The following is a 12216-nucleotide window of genomic DNA, read 5'->3' on the forward strand; positions in this document are numbered from 1 at the left end:
ATCCAAAGGACAAAACATAGCCTAACACACAGATATACAGTATTTTTGACAAATACAAATATTTAATAGAGACTCAGATAAAACTGCTCTCTCTTATGACTGCAGTTTCGTAGACAGAACATCCAATCTATTTTAAATTAACTTAAGAGCAAATCAAATTTATTCAGAGATCCTGCAGCAGAGCACAATTAGTGAAGTATTGTTCTTCAAGGAGGGTGGTCACTGGAAGGACTAAGTTTACACAACATACCCAGCCTCACCGTAATTTAGCAAAAAAAAAAAAAAAAAAAAAAAAAAAAACAACCCCACAACTAACCCATTCTTAAATGCCAACATCAAAAATCTGTCTATATGGCCCCGACATCAGGCTCTCCATGTGCATGTAATAAACTTTAATGGGCTGTATCAGTCAACAGGATGGAACAATGCTGGCAAGTAAGGTCTGTAGAAATCATCAGAAAAGAAAGTAGATTCACATTGAGGTACATAGCCATTGAATCTAGCACAGAAATACACACGCCCAGTGCATCACTGACCCAACAGAACTGGGGAAGATAAACAGACAGATTCCACACACACCATTCCAGATAACAAATACCTATTCGCTCAATCATCCACTGGCTAAAATACTATATACCAATGATGAAGATGACAAACGGGGCTCCAAATTAGTGACAGGCAACAAAGCAAGTACACAGTGTTTGCTCTTTGAACATCCAGAAGGAAGAAGAGTGATACACCGCAGCACTTATTCTAGTATTAAAATCCTCAGACTAGAAGTGGCTGTAAGTAACGCTTTTTCATTAGCATTCCAAAAAAGACACTATAAGAATCCTTGTACTTATATCTTGTCTGCATATCTACCACTGTAGCTGCAACCTTACCTTTATGGTCCGTTTCTCTTCTTCACTGCACGTGTTCATAATCTTATCCCCAGATTTAACAAGTTCATCTATAGTATCTTTGTGCCTCAAAATCTCCATGGTAAAAGCCTTGAAACACAATAAAAATTGGTCAAGAAAAATAAATAGAGTACATGGAACAAAAGCTATTTTTGAAGTGCATTATGATGGACTGAAAATTAAATCACGCCAGTACATTTTCTAGATGGAGAGTGTGCCGGCCAATAATTAACATGACAGTTGGAAATGCATTTCTTTTACCTTTTGAACTTGAAGCTGAGCCGTGGTCTGGTCTTGCTCAAGCCTAATATCACCCAGAGACAACAGTTTCTTTTCTGTTTCTGCAATCCAGGCAAATTCAGCATCAGCTGCTTGGTCAAACTGAATGAGGGAGACATAAATTAGTTCAGTGGTTCTAAAGATATGAAATTAGAACGACAGTTTCAAAAATTTTACAGATTATGAAAAAGCATACTTTCGAATTTTCAGAAAGATAGCAACTCACTTTCCATGAGGTTTTTACATAAATAAAATACAAAGCCCAAAATGGTTCTGAGGGATCGTAACACAAGCAACTTCATTTGCAAGCGTGGCAAAGCAACAGAAGCAAATACATTTTTCCAAAGCCTAGAGCTCTCTAACAGATATAAGGGAAAAAAAAAGGGTTATAATTTCAGAATTTTAAATAGACTGTTTATTTTCATTTTTCTCTACTTTCACATGTCTTCTCCACCTCTATGTTAATTATTACTGCTAGTGCTGCAACTATCTTAAGAAACAATTGTTTGCTGTTATGCTTTTAATCTTAAGAGTTGCTTTGTTATTAAATGATTGTGCTGGTTTTGGCTGGGACAGAGTTAATCTTCTTCGTAGTAGCAAGTATGGGACTATGTTTGGGATTTGTGCAGAAAACAGTGTTACTAACACAGGGGTGTTCTAGTTACTGCTGAGCAGTGCTTACACAGTCAAGGCCTTTTCCGCCTCTCACACCACCCCACCAGAGAGTAGGCTGGTGGTACACAAGAAGCTGGGAGATAACACAGTTGGGACAGCTGACCCCAACTGACCAAAGGGATATTCCATACCACACAACATCATAATCAGCATATAAAGCAGGGGGAAGGAGGAGGAAGATGGGGACACATTTGGAGTGATGGTGTTTGTCTTCCCAAGTAACTGCTACACATGGTAGAGCCCTGCTTTTCTCAAGATGGCTGAACATTAGCCTGCCTATGGGAAGTAGTGAATTAATTCCTTGGTTTACTTGCATGCGTGGCTTTCGCTTTATCTATCAAACTGTCTTTATCTCAACCTCTGAGTTTTCTCCCTCTGATTCTCTCCCCCCTCCCACCAGGGAAAAGGGAGCAAGTGGCTGCATGGAGTTAAACCACGACAATGATAAAGGCAAAACAACCACAATTCAACTAAATCAGTGGAAAAACCTCACTGAATTCAGAGAAGATAGGATTTCATCCAAAACTAGACTTTGGATTAAATGCGAAAATTCTTTGGCACATGCGGGTGCAGCCAGTCTTTCTTCTGAAAGATTAACCTCTGACTACCATGAGTCAACACTCAAATGTTTCAGAAATTAGAAAGCACTAGAGTAATGAGAGGATTTGAAGTATCAGTTTTTTACTAATTTGTGAAGGAGAGCGTGAGATCACAAATAGAAGTATGTGGGGGTCTAATTCTTCTGAAATGTAAGACCCAATTTACAAAAAAAAAAACCAAACAAACAAACAAACAAACATACATTCCCTCTTCAGGTCAAGTTTATAGGCATGTATCTTAGCATACACACGTCTCAGTACTCAATGGGGTAGCTTGGAGCTTAAGCCATAAAGAAATAGTACATGGGATGATCAGATGAACAAAACAGTCATTGTAGAAACTAATAAGAACTTATTTATTTATTTTTAAACTCTGACCCCCACTGCAGTTAGCTGAACATCAACATGGCTCTGAGTTATTGTGAAAGTCTATCAGGACGTTTTAGGCCAGAATCTGCTACTTGTGTTGTTGATACTCACACTTCCCCCACAAGTCTCTTTCTGACCACTCTCATTTCGTCTCGTGTTTTAAATCTGGTGGTCTGTGCCTTTGTGGCTGTAGACCATGACAGCTCTGCTCCTGTAGCTGAGCTGGAGTTCACTTAAGTCACTAAATCAGTCTTGTCTTAGCGGTTAATCATGAGTCACACAAAAACAAAAGAAGCAGTTCTGAGATTTCATTCTTTATGAGTCAATCTTTTTCAGCCTTTATAATCCCTTCGTTACACGAAAGAGAACATGAACTTTTTTTTCCACTATATGTAATTTCTCATTTAAAGTAACAGAAAGTAAGTTTTGTCCTAAATAGTGTGACTTCCTAATAGACAGGTACGTTCTGAAACAATCAGAACTGCAAACATTAGCATGAAGCATATGCACCAGTGGCAGTTAAATCCTGGCTTCAGAAACTGTGGTTCACAACCAAGCTCTACAGAAGTCCAGCTATTTATGATCCAAGTAAAGGAAATGAAGAAGGCGATTTCAAATGTGCTAGACGCACAAATTAACTGCAATGTGACTTCTGATACCAAACATCCACGGGTATGAAACACTGAGCAAATATTTAACGGAAATAACAAAACCAAGGCATGGCAGTAAAAATAGGTTACATAGGTTTGAGGAAGGACAAGACTCTAAACTCCATTTACTGAGAGTATAGGATTTCCAATTTGTGATGTTCAAATACAACATTAAGGAATAAAAAGCACAAAATTGCTACTCTCTGCATCCAAAGTCTGAAGTGTTTTCTTCCCATTATGCTTGACGGTTATTTATGAGCCCTGAACTTCACTTGAGTCACTATAAAATCATCTATTTAATCCCCACCCAGTTTAACCAAGCATAGTTTATTGTGGTACTTTTTCTTCTAACCAGGAATGATTGACTTCTGAATATGACAACACTGTGATTTGCTCTGTGAATGCTTTTTAAAGCACTCTCTACGGCTGCTTTAGAGTGAAGAACAACAAGCAAGCCAAAAGTAGAATACAACCTTCTGTTTATATGCAGCGCCCCTTCGCTAGGGTAAGACACTGACCAATGCCTTCAGTATTGAGAAATGAAGCTTAAAAGATGTAGCTAAATTTAACTCTAGGATAATTCTATCCATCTGTAAGCATTTTGCCCAGGTAGTTAAAAACACTGCATTAGTGTATTAAGCCTCCCAGCTTCTGCTCACAATAACAATGTGCTTACCCATTCCTATAGCTTACTGCATTTCCCACCTTGGCCCAGCAACGTTTAGCACGAACCCCACGCTACTCCCATTGAACCCTCTTGTTCTTAGTGGCTTTGGGCTTCAACCAAAACTTTTTAATAGTACAGGCACTTGAACAAGTTGACACAGGGTAAGCTTACAGAGCACTAGCTTCTCCAAAAATATTTTTCATTTTGCATGGTCTTTCTCTGAGCTATCTGGAAAGTAGCTTATCCTTAACTGGAAGTGTGTTAAGCCACTTGATATTTGTCATAGGATATAGTGTACAGGAGTATATCATGGTGATGCAAATTGGGCTGAAGTGGAGGTTAGGGGTACGCAGGGCTAGGGTGCAATGTGCCATTGCAACATTAGGTAGTGGAGCAGCAGTTCTGGACCTTTCATGCCTGGACCTGAATCTGCTGAACTTGTGCTAAGGGATGCAACATACTCATGGAATTCAGAGAAGTTGGAGAGCTAACATACAGTCTCCTATCTCACCTTATCATACACTAAAAAAAAAACAAAACAAAAAAAAAACCAAAAACAAACAAACAAAAAAACCCAAAACAAAACCAAAACAAAAAAAAAAACACCACACCAAAAAAACACAAACAGAAAAACAACACCATCACTTCATTTTTGAGGATCTGGTTAAAAAGACAAGATAATATTCACAGCAAATCCCTTAAAAAGAAATAGAAAAGAACCATGAAGTTATTTTTAACCTCAGTTACAAGGAGATCTGAGTTACTGCCAGCCTCTTTTAGTCAGCTTTCAGCAAACTTTGAAAATATCACATATGCTTTCTCCTTGTCCTGTTTATGAGAACTAATAGCAGAAACAGAAATCTCCACCAATATTTTTATGCCTGAACACTGCAGACACTGGAAAATTGTGTTTCCATGATGCATTTATAAGCAAGCTTAAATACGGGACTATGTAGTGAAGAAATTCAAGTGCCAGTTCTCAAAATCTACCTGTATATACACCTTTGTGCATGTATAGAAACCTCCACATATTAAATAACCCTATTTTTGAGCCCCAAGAAGAAAAGCATTGTGGATATGAATAAAAGCAATTGTTACTTAAATCCTCCACAACAGCTTGAACAGGATGATCCAGCTTTTAATTGTGGAAAGTACAGAGAAGCTAAACAATCAGTTGATGCTAAAAGGAAAGGTGTGGCAACCCTTTTTGATTTCAGTGTTGCATCCAGTAAAATTGGCTGGAGATCCAGACCATATTTTACTTAACACAATATGCTCTACAAAAGACACGGGCCATTCAGTTCTTTAAGCAAACTCTCACTTAAGGAGTCACAAGGATAGTTACAGCAATCTCAGCTACAAGACTGGTGCCTGTGTCAACAAAAACGCTGACAACTGCAACAGTGTACAAATTAGCTGGGTTCTGGCATCCATATCTTAACAGTGGAGTCCCATTTCATTCAAACAGGCCTTCTGCTGCTCAAGCACAACAAACTTTTGGCAACATCATTAAAGGACATCTTTTGTTCAGGTACACATGGCCAGAGACTGTTATTGCCCAAAGAATCGCTTTTAGTACCTTCTGGGATCTTAGGATGGCAGCATCAATCTCATCCACCTTCTGAGAGATTGTGTCACTCACTAATCTGTAGCGCTCATTGTCTTCTGTTATCATCTTGTCAAGCCCCTCTCTGGCCCTCCACGGCACCAGCTCTAGGAAGGCACTGCCAACTTCATTCAGAGTGTCCAGTAAGCCTTTGTTGTTCTTTACTTCTTTTTTCAACTCCTGAAAAAGGCCATTTAAAGTAAACATGCCAGCATATGAGCTCAGCACACATAGCTCGTACATGTTTTTTCATTCTTTCAACTACTTCATGAGTTGAGAGCTGAAATGTTTTCCATGCAAACCAAAAGGATAAATCAGAACACTTATTTGCAGTTCAGTTCTACTACCTTTTTGATACTGTAAGCTGTTTTACAGAAAAATAGGTCATTCTCGAAGAGAATTTTCTACAGAATATATCTTAAATATATTTCTTCAGTCAGCATGACAGTCTGAAATTCTTTGTAATTTTCCAAGAGTTGTTAATACTTCACAAAATAACTAAAGAAAATAAAACTAATGGATATTCTTTGCAGCCTGCAATTCTGTAAGGAACGACATCACCAGCAAGTGAAATCAGGCACACAATAAAGAAAAATACAATGTGAATTCTCAAACAAGCAATGACTGGATTAAATTCCAATCAAATAATCACACAATACTTCAGGAATGAGTTTTCACCTGTACAGAAACCCTCATCACTATTTCATTTCTTTTTTTTATATATAAGAAATATAATGGAAATATTTTTTTTTTAGCTTCTCCCCCCTCAACACTGTTTACACCATTCAGTTTATACTACAATGTTTCTTTTCAAATAAATATTGTTAAACAAGATTAGAAATATATATTTTAAATGCTGGCTTTTTTTATACCTCGCAGGATTTTATCTATGTGACAACTTAAGGAGTTTTCCCAGGATTAGGTAGCTGCTTGAATAAAAAGAAAATGTTGTGCTTCTGTTGTGCTAAAAATAAATGTCAGCACAATTTCAGAAGTGATTATAACAGATGACTCTACAAAGTGAGTTTGATTCTTAACTACTGTTACATTTAGTCAAATGATCTGATGCCAAAATTAGTTATTCACAAAACAACTTCATGCCAAACCTAAGTTAAAACAAAGCCTAGCTGGATCATACAACAATAAACAGTTCACAGGTTTTAAAACCTACTTTTTGTCTTTCTTGTGCTTGGCTTAATTCTTCACCCTTTGGTATCTGAGTTTCATATGCAAGTAACTCCACCTCCACTTCATCAAGCCATTTGCAGAGTTCCTTGTGAGTTGAATGCAGCTGACCTGCAAGCTGCAGAGCCTGCTCTAAGGTCTTGAATACATCAGAACTCAATTTGGTAATGTCTTTGTATCTCGCTTTAATGCCTTCCAATTTATCTTGAATTATTACAACTTCATCGCCTAAAATATCAGAGGCATGTTAATTCCTGTGATCACACATATTTAAAAGCAAAAAACAAACAAACAAACAAAACAAAACACCCCCAAATCCCAAACCTCGCCTATCACAGAACTCTCAGCATTTAATTTATAAAATAACCCAAACAAGATGACAAGGTCAATCCTCAATTGTTGTAAATTATCCTACCATCACTAAAGTCCATGGAGCTACAAAGTTTACCTCAATTCAGGATCTATCCTTCTGCCTTTTTTATGCTTTACTAAACTATTAGAAAGTAACGACTTAGATCAAATATTTGACACAAATGTTCTTTAAAAAAAAAAATCCACCCTTAAATTAACAATACTTCTTATATTGGCAAAAAAAAATTAATTATAAAAGGGTTATTGAAAGGGGGGGGGGGGGAAATCAACAAAATACTAACTAGATTTTCAATTACATGAATATTTGACATCACTGTACACCCTCATTACCATCCACTTGAAACACAACTCAAAAGGCTAAAATAAAACAACCTACTGAAGTTTATTAGCGTATATTCAGACTTCATTACAGACTACGTATAACGTCTAAGTTTGGAGTAGAAAAGGATACCGCCCTCCCACCAACCATATGTGTGTCTTAAAGAGTTCAAGAACCTTGGAAGTACTGGAAAATCCGGACAGATGTTGTTCTACAGAACAGACACGTTGTGTACAACTGGAATGCAACTTTTCCCACAGTTTTAGCTCCAATGGATGAAGCTTTCCTCTTGCAGTAAAAGGTACTCTAATATCTTGTTCGTCTGTGGATGCCTGCAGGGAATTGACTGCTTCCACTGCCAAACAGCCCTCCATTATGAGTAATGTCCATAACTTGCTATTAGGAATGGAATGCAGGTTCACTAAAATAATTTTCCACTAAAAATAATAAAGGATTCAAGGGCCAAATTATCTACGGGGGGTGGGGGGGAAGACTTTTGCTCACTTACAATAACAGTAAAATTCGCCCAAAACCTACGATGACCTCAAACCTTTATTAAAATCAACAACAACTGCTTTGAACAGCAAATATGGATGCATATCTACAAGTTCCACTTCAATTTTTTCATAAGCACTTACAAGAACAAGAAAAAAAGCCTACAGAATCATAGTTTTATATAATCTCTCACCTGTTGTTTGCTTGAGAAGCTCTAAGCCATTTTGTATAGCCAAATCAACATTTTGTTTTCTAAGAAGAATCTCTTCCTGAAGATTCTGAGAGAAAAGGCCATTGTTGTTAGCACAGACATAATCAATTACATTATTTTTATTTGGAATACACATATTGCCATTTTAAACAAAATATATTAATGAAAAATAAATGAAGTATGGAAATATAAATAAAATTTAAAAATGAATTAAGTAATGAATGAACAGAAATCAAAATACCAGTAGTTCAGAGAGCTGTTTCTCAAGCAATTCTGTGCTGCAATCTTGGACTGACAGTTTGCTCAGTTTATCATGGATTTCATTCAGCCAGTTCATCAATTCAACTTCATCCTCCCCAAAAATCTGAGCATTGCTGTAAGCTTGCTGGAGAAGTTCAGACCTGCTGTTGCTCTTCTCTTGAATCTCAACGTATCGGGCCTGAGAAGAATCTAGCTTTTCCTGCACCATATCTTTATCTTCCCTGGAGCTCATAGTCTTTAGAGACTGACCAGTGCTAATGGCCTGACGCAAACTCTTATTGTGAGCTAGGACATCATCTTCTAGGGCCTATATTTTTTTAAATAATGAAGAATAATGGAAAAGAAAATCAGAAAAACATAAAAGAAATATAAGTGGAACTCAATAAAAACTGAATGAAAAAGACATAATTGCCAACATAAATATATAAAACTCAAATTACAGAAAAAAATTTCAGTATGGTAAAACATAGGTACACCGCAACAGCTTTGCCAGTTGTGTTGTACTTTACAGAAGCATCTAAGAAGAAAGACACAAGCAAGTGTGCAGTTTGTATCTTACTTTATGCTCAGAAATTTGCTGCTGCAGTTTGGCGGCCTGCGTTCCAATGGGTTCTGCATTTGCAAGCCTCTTCTCTGTGGCGGTCAGCCACTCCACCAGTGGCTCCAGAGCCTCATGGAACTGCTGCGCCACCACCGAGATGCCTTCCAACTGACGGTTCCTATCAGCATGTCAAGAGAAAGGTTATTTTTTTTTGATGAAGTAAGTGTGAAATAGTTAAATAAAAGACCCTTGAATCCTTCGCAAAAAAAAAAAAAAAAAAAAAAAAAATTCTTATGGTAGAAACCAGTCACCAAATGAAATAAAAATATATCCATGATACTCAATGAAAACCAAGTAAAAATTAAATAAAATTTTAAAGAAACACCTCCGAAGCTATTTAAAACTTTTTGCTAATATGCAAGTTTTGCAAATAAAAAGAATATCACTTTATTCATATACTTTTTGCTAAAAATAATCTAGCACTCAATTCAGTAAAACATTGTTTTATACCCAATTAGGATAGTTCTCAAGTTTCTAGCTGTCTTTAAGGATAAAGTTACAGTCCCTTGGCTATTATACATGTTTTAAAATTAGGCAAAGGCTTTACTGAACCAGAACATATTGTCATGCTTCCTCAGCGCTGTAAAATATCTTTAAACATTTGTTCAATGATGTGAACAGAACTATTTGGCTCTACTTTTGCGTCTCTTGTTCTGGATAAAAGCTCTCAATGAAGTTAGTGAGACAATGTTAACAAAGCATAGACTTAACCTCCAAAATACAAAAGCAGTATTTAAAACATTTCTGTTTCAGATTATTATATTTCAGATAAGGCTCTTCTCTACAACCACTGCTGAGCAAATTCCATGCAAGAAGATTTTTAGGAGAGATCTACCCTATGTGAAAAACATTGGAATACTGTCTTTCAAATGGGAACCTCATGCCAGACAAAAGCTATGTTTATAAATGCTTCCCAAGACTTATAAAGAAGGTAGACTTGACACACTTAGCTACAGAACACTCCAGTGAAGTACTCTACATAAAATCATCCTCAAATTGCCAATGTGACGCCCATCTACAAGAAGGGCCAGAAGGAGGACCTGGGGAACTACAGGCCCGTCAGCCTGACCTCGGTGCCAGGGAAAATTATGGAGTGGTTCATCTTGAGTGCGCTCACCTGGTACGTGCAGGACAACCACGGGATCAGGCCCAACCAGCATGGGTTCATGAATGGCAGCTCCTGCTTGACCAACCTGATCTCCTCTATGACCATGTGACCCAGTAGATGATGGAAAGGCTGTGCATGTTATCTACCTGGACTTTAGCAAAGCCTTTGACACTGTCTCCCACAGCATTCTCCTAGAGAAGTTGGTGGCTCATGGCTTGGACAGGTGTACCCTGAAATGCATTAAAAACTGGCTGGATGGCCGAATCCAGAGAGTTGTGCTGAATGGAGTTAAATCCACTTGGCAGCCAGTCACGAGCAGTGTTCCCCAGGGCTCAGTCTTGCTTAATATCTTTATCAGTGATCTGGATGAGGGGATGGAGTGCTCCCTCACTAAGTTTGCAGATGACACCAAATTGGGCAGGAGTGTCGATCTGCTCAAGGGTAGGAAGACTCTGTGGAATGACCTGGACAGGCTAGACCAATGGGCTGAAGTGAATTGTGCGAGGTTCAACAAGGCCAAGTGCTGGGTTCTGCACTTGGGTCACAACAACCCCATGCAACACTACAGGCTTGGGGAAGAGTGGCTAAAAAGCTGCCCAGCAGAAAGAGACCTGGAGGTGCTGGTAGACAGCTGGCTGAACACGAGCCAGCAGTGTGCCCAAGAAAGCCAACAGTATCCTGGCTTGTGTCAGAAATAGTGTGGCCAGCAGGAGCAGGGAAGTGATCGTGCCCCTGTAGTAGGCACTGATGAGGCCACATCTCAAATACTGTGTTCAGTTTGGGGCCCCTCTCAGTGCAAGACGGTCATTGAGTTGCTGGAGCACATCCAGAGAAGGGCAATGAAGCTGGTGAGGGGTCTAAAGCACAAGTCTTATGAGGAGCAGCTGCAGGAACTGGGATTGTCTAGTTTGCAGAAGAGAAGGCTGAGAGGAGACCTCATTGCTCTCTACAACTACCTGAAAGGAGGTTGTAGGGAGGCAGGTGTTGGTCTCTTCTCCCAAATAACTTGTGATAGGGCAAGAGGAAATGGCCTCAAGTTGCAGCAAGGGAGGTTTAGGTTGGATATTAGGAAACACTTCTGTACTGAAAGAGTGGTCAGGCACTGGAACAGGCTGCCCAAGGAAGTGATGGAGTCACCATCCCTGGAGGCATTAAAAAAATGTGTAGATGTGGCACGGTTTAGTAGGCATGGTGGTGTTAGGTTGATAGCTGGACTTGATGATCTTGGAGGTCTCCCAACCTTAAAGACTGTACGATTCTATGAAACCTCCATTTCTAGAGACTGACCAATATCACCAGACTGGGAGAATAATATTAAATTAAATATGGCATTAACATTTACTCCAGCTAATGAGTCAGATTCCTTCAATTAAAAAAAAAAGAAAAGAAAGAAGGAAATAATGGTCTATTAGTGGTTGACTGTACTAATTAAATAATCATATTATTAGTATGAGGTAACAAGAGGTTCAGAGTAAAGGAACTAAAGAGAGGCTACCAGAAGAAGTAGGAGAAAACAGAGGTGAGTTCAATGCTACCTTAAGTGCACAAATCCCAACACATCCATTTGTTCTTCACTGTAAAGCTTCACTGTTCACTTAAATTCCTTTTCTTCAACTTTCCAAGTCCCTTCTTGTTCTCAATTATATGCCTTTTTCAGGCCATCTTTTATGCATACTCTTCTTCTCTCTACTCTGAACAAGACTGTCATTTTTCAAATCTCCACCCAGAAAACACGTTCAGCAACCCTTTCAGCACAGATTTCTTCAAAGACACTTTACAGTTCATAACTTTCCAGGTATTTTATACATTGACAGCAACTCATAAATCTGCATGTATGTTTTTGAGAGTTTTTGGGGTTTGTTTTGTTGTTGTTTTGTTTGGGTTTTTTTAATTGGAACTTGGACTGCAATGTCTACA

The 12216-nt window shown here is 38.3% G+C and overlaps 1 protein-coding gene across 4 annotated transcripts in view; it reads right to left on the minus strand.

Annotated features, from left to right (window-relative positions):
• Positions 1-12216, minus strand: part of DST (dystonin) — a 310564-nt gene that overhangs the window by 54322 nt on the left and 244026 nt on the right. For all 4 annotated transcript variants that reach the window (XM_086743267.1, XM_086743270.1, XM_086743269.1 and 1 more), the window contains 7 exons: positions 9150-9309; positions 8571-8897; positions 8312-8396; positions 6919-7160; positions 5721-5927; positions 1164-1283; positions 885-992 (listed from right to left, as the gene is read on the minus strand). In XM_086743267.1, coding sequence (XP_086599393.1) covers positions 885-992; positions 1164-1283; positions 5721-5927; positions 6919-7160; positions 8312-8396; positions 8571-8897; positions 9150-9309 — 1249 coding nt within the window. The remainder of the gene's footprint in view (positions 1-884; positions 993-1163; positions 1284-5720; positions 5928-6918; positions 7161-8311; positions 8397-8570; positions 8898-9149; positions 9310-12216) is intronic.

This window comes from Chlamydotis macqueenii, chromosome 3 (genome assembly GCF_036417535.1).
Source record: "Chlamydotis macqueenii isolate bChlMac1 chromosome 3, bChlMac1.mat, whole genome shotgun sequence".
NCBI classification, from domain to species: domain Eukaryota; kingdom Metazoa; phylum Chordata; class Aves; order Otidiformes; family Otididae; genus Chlamydotis; species Chlamydotis macqueenii.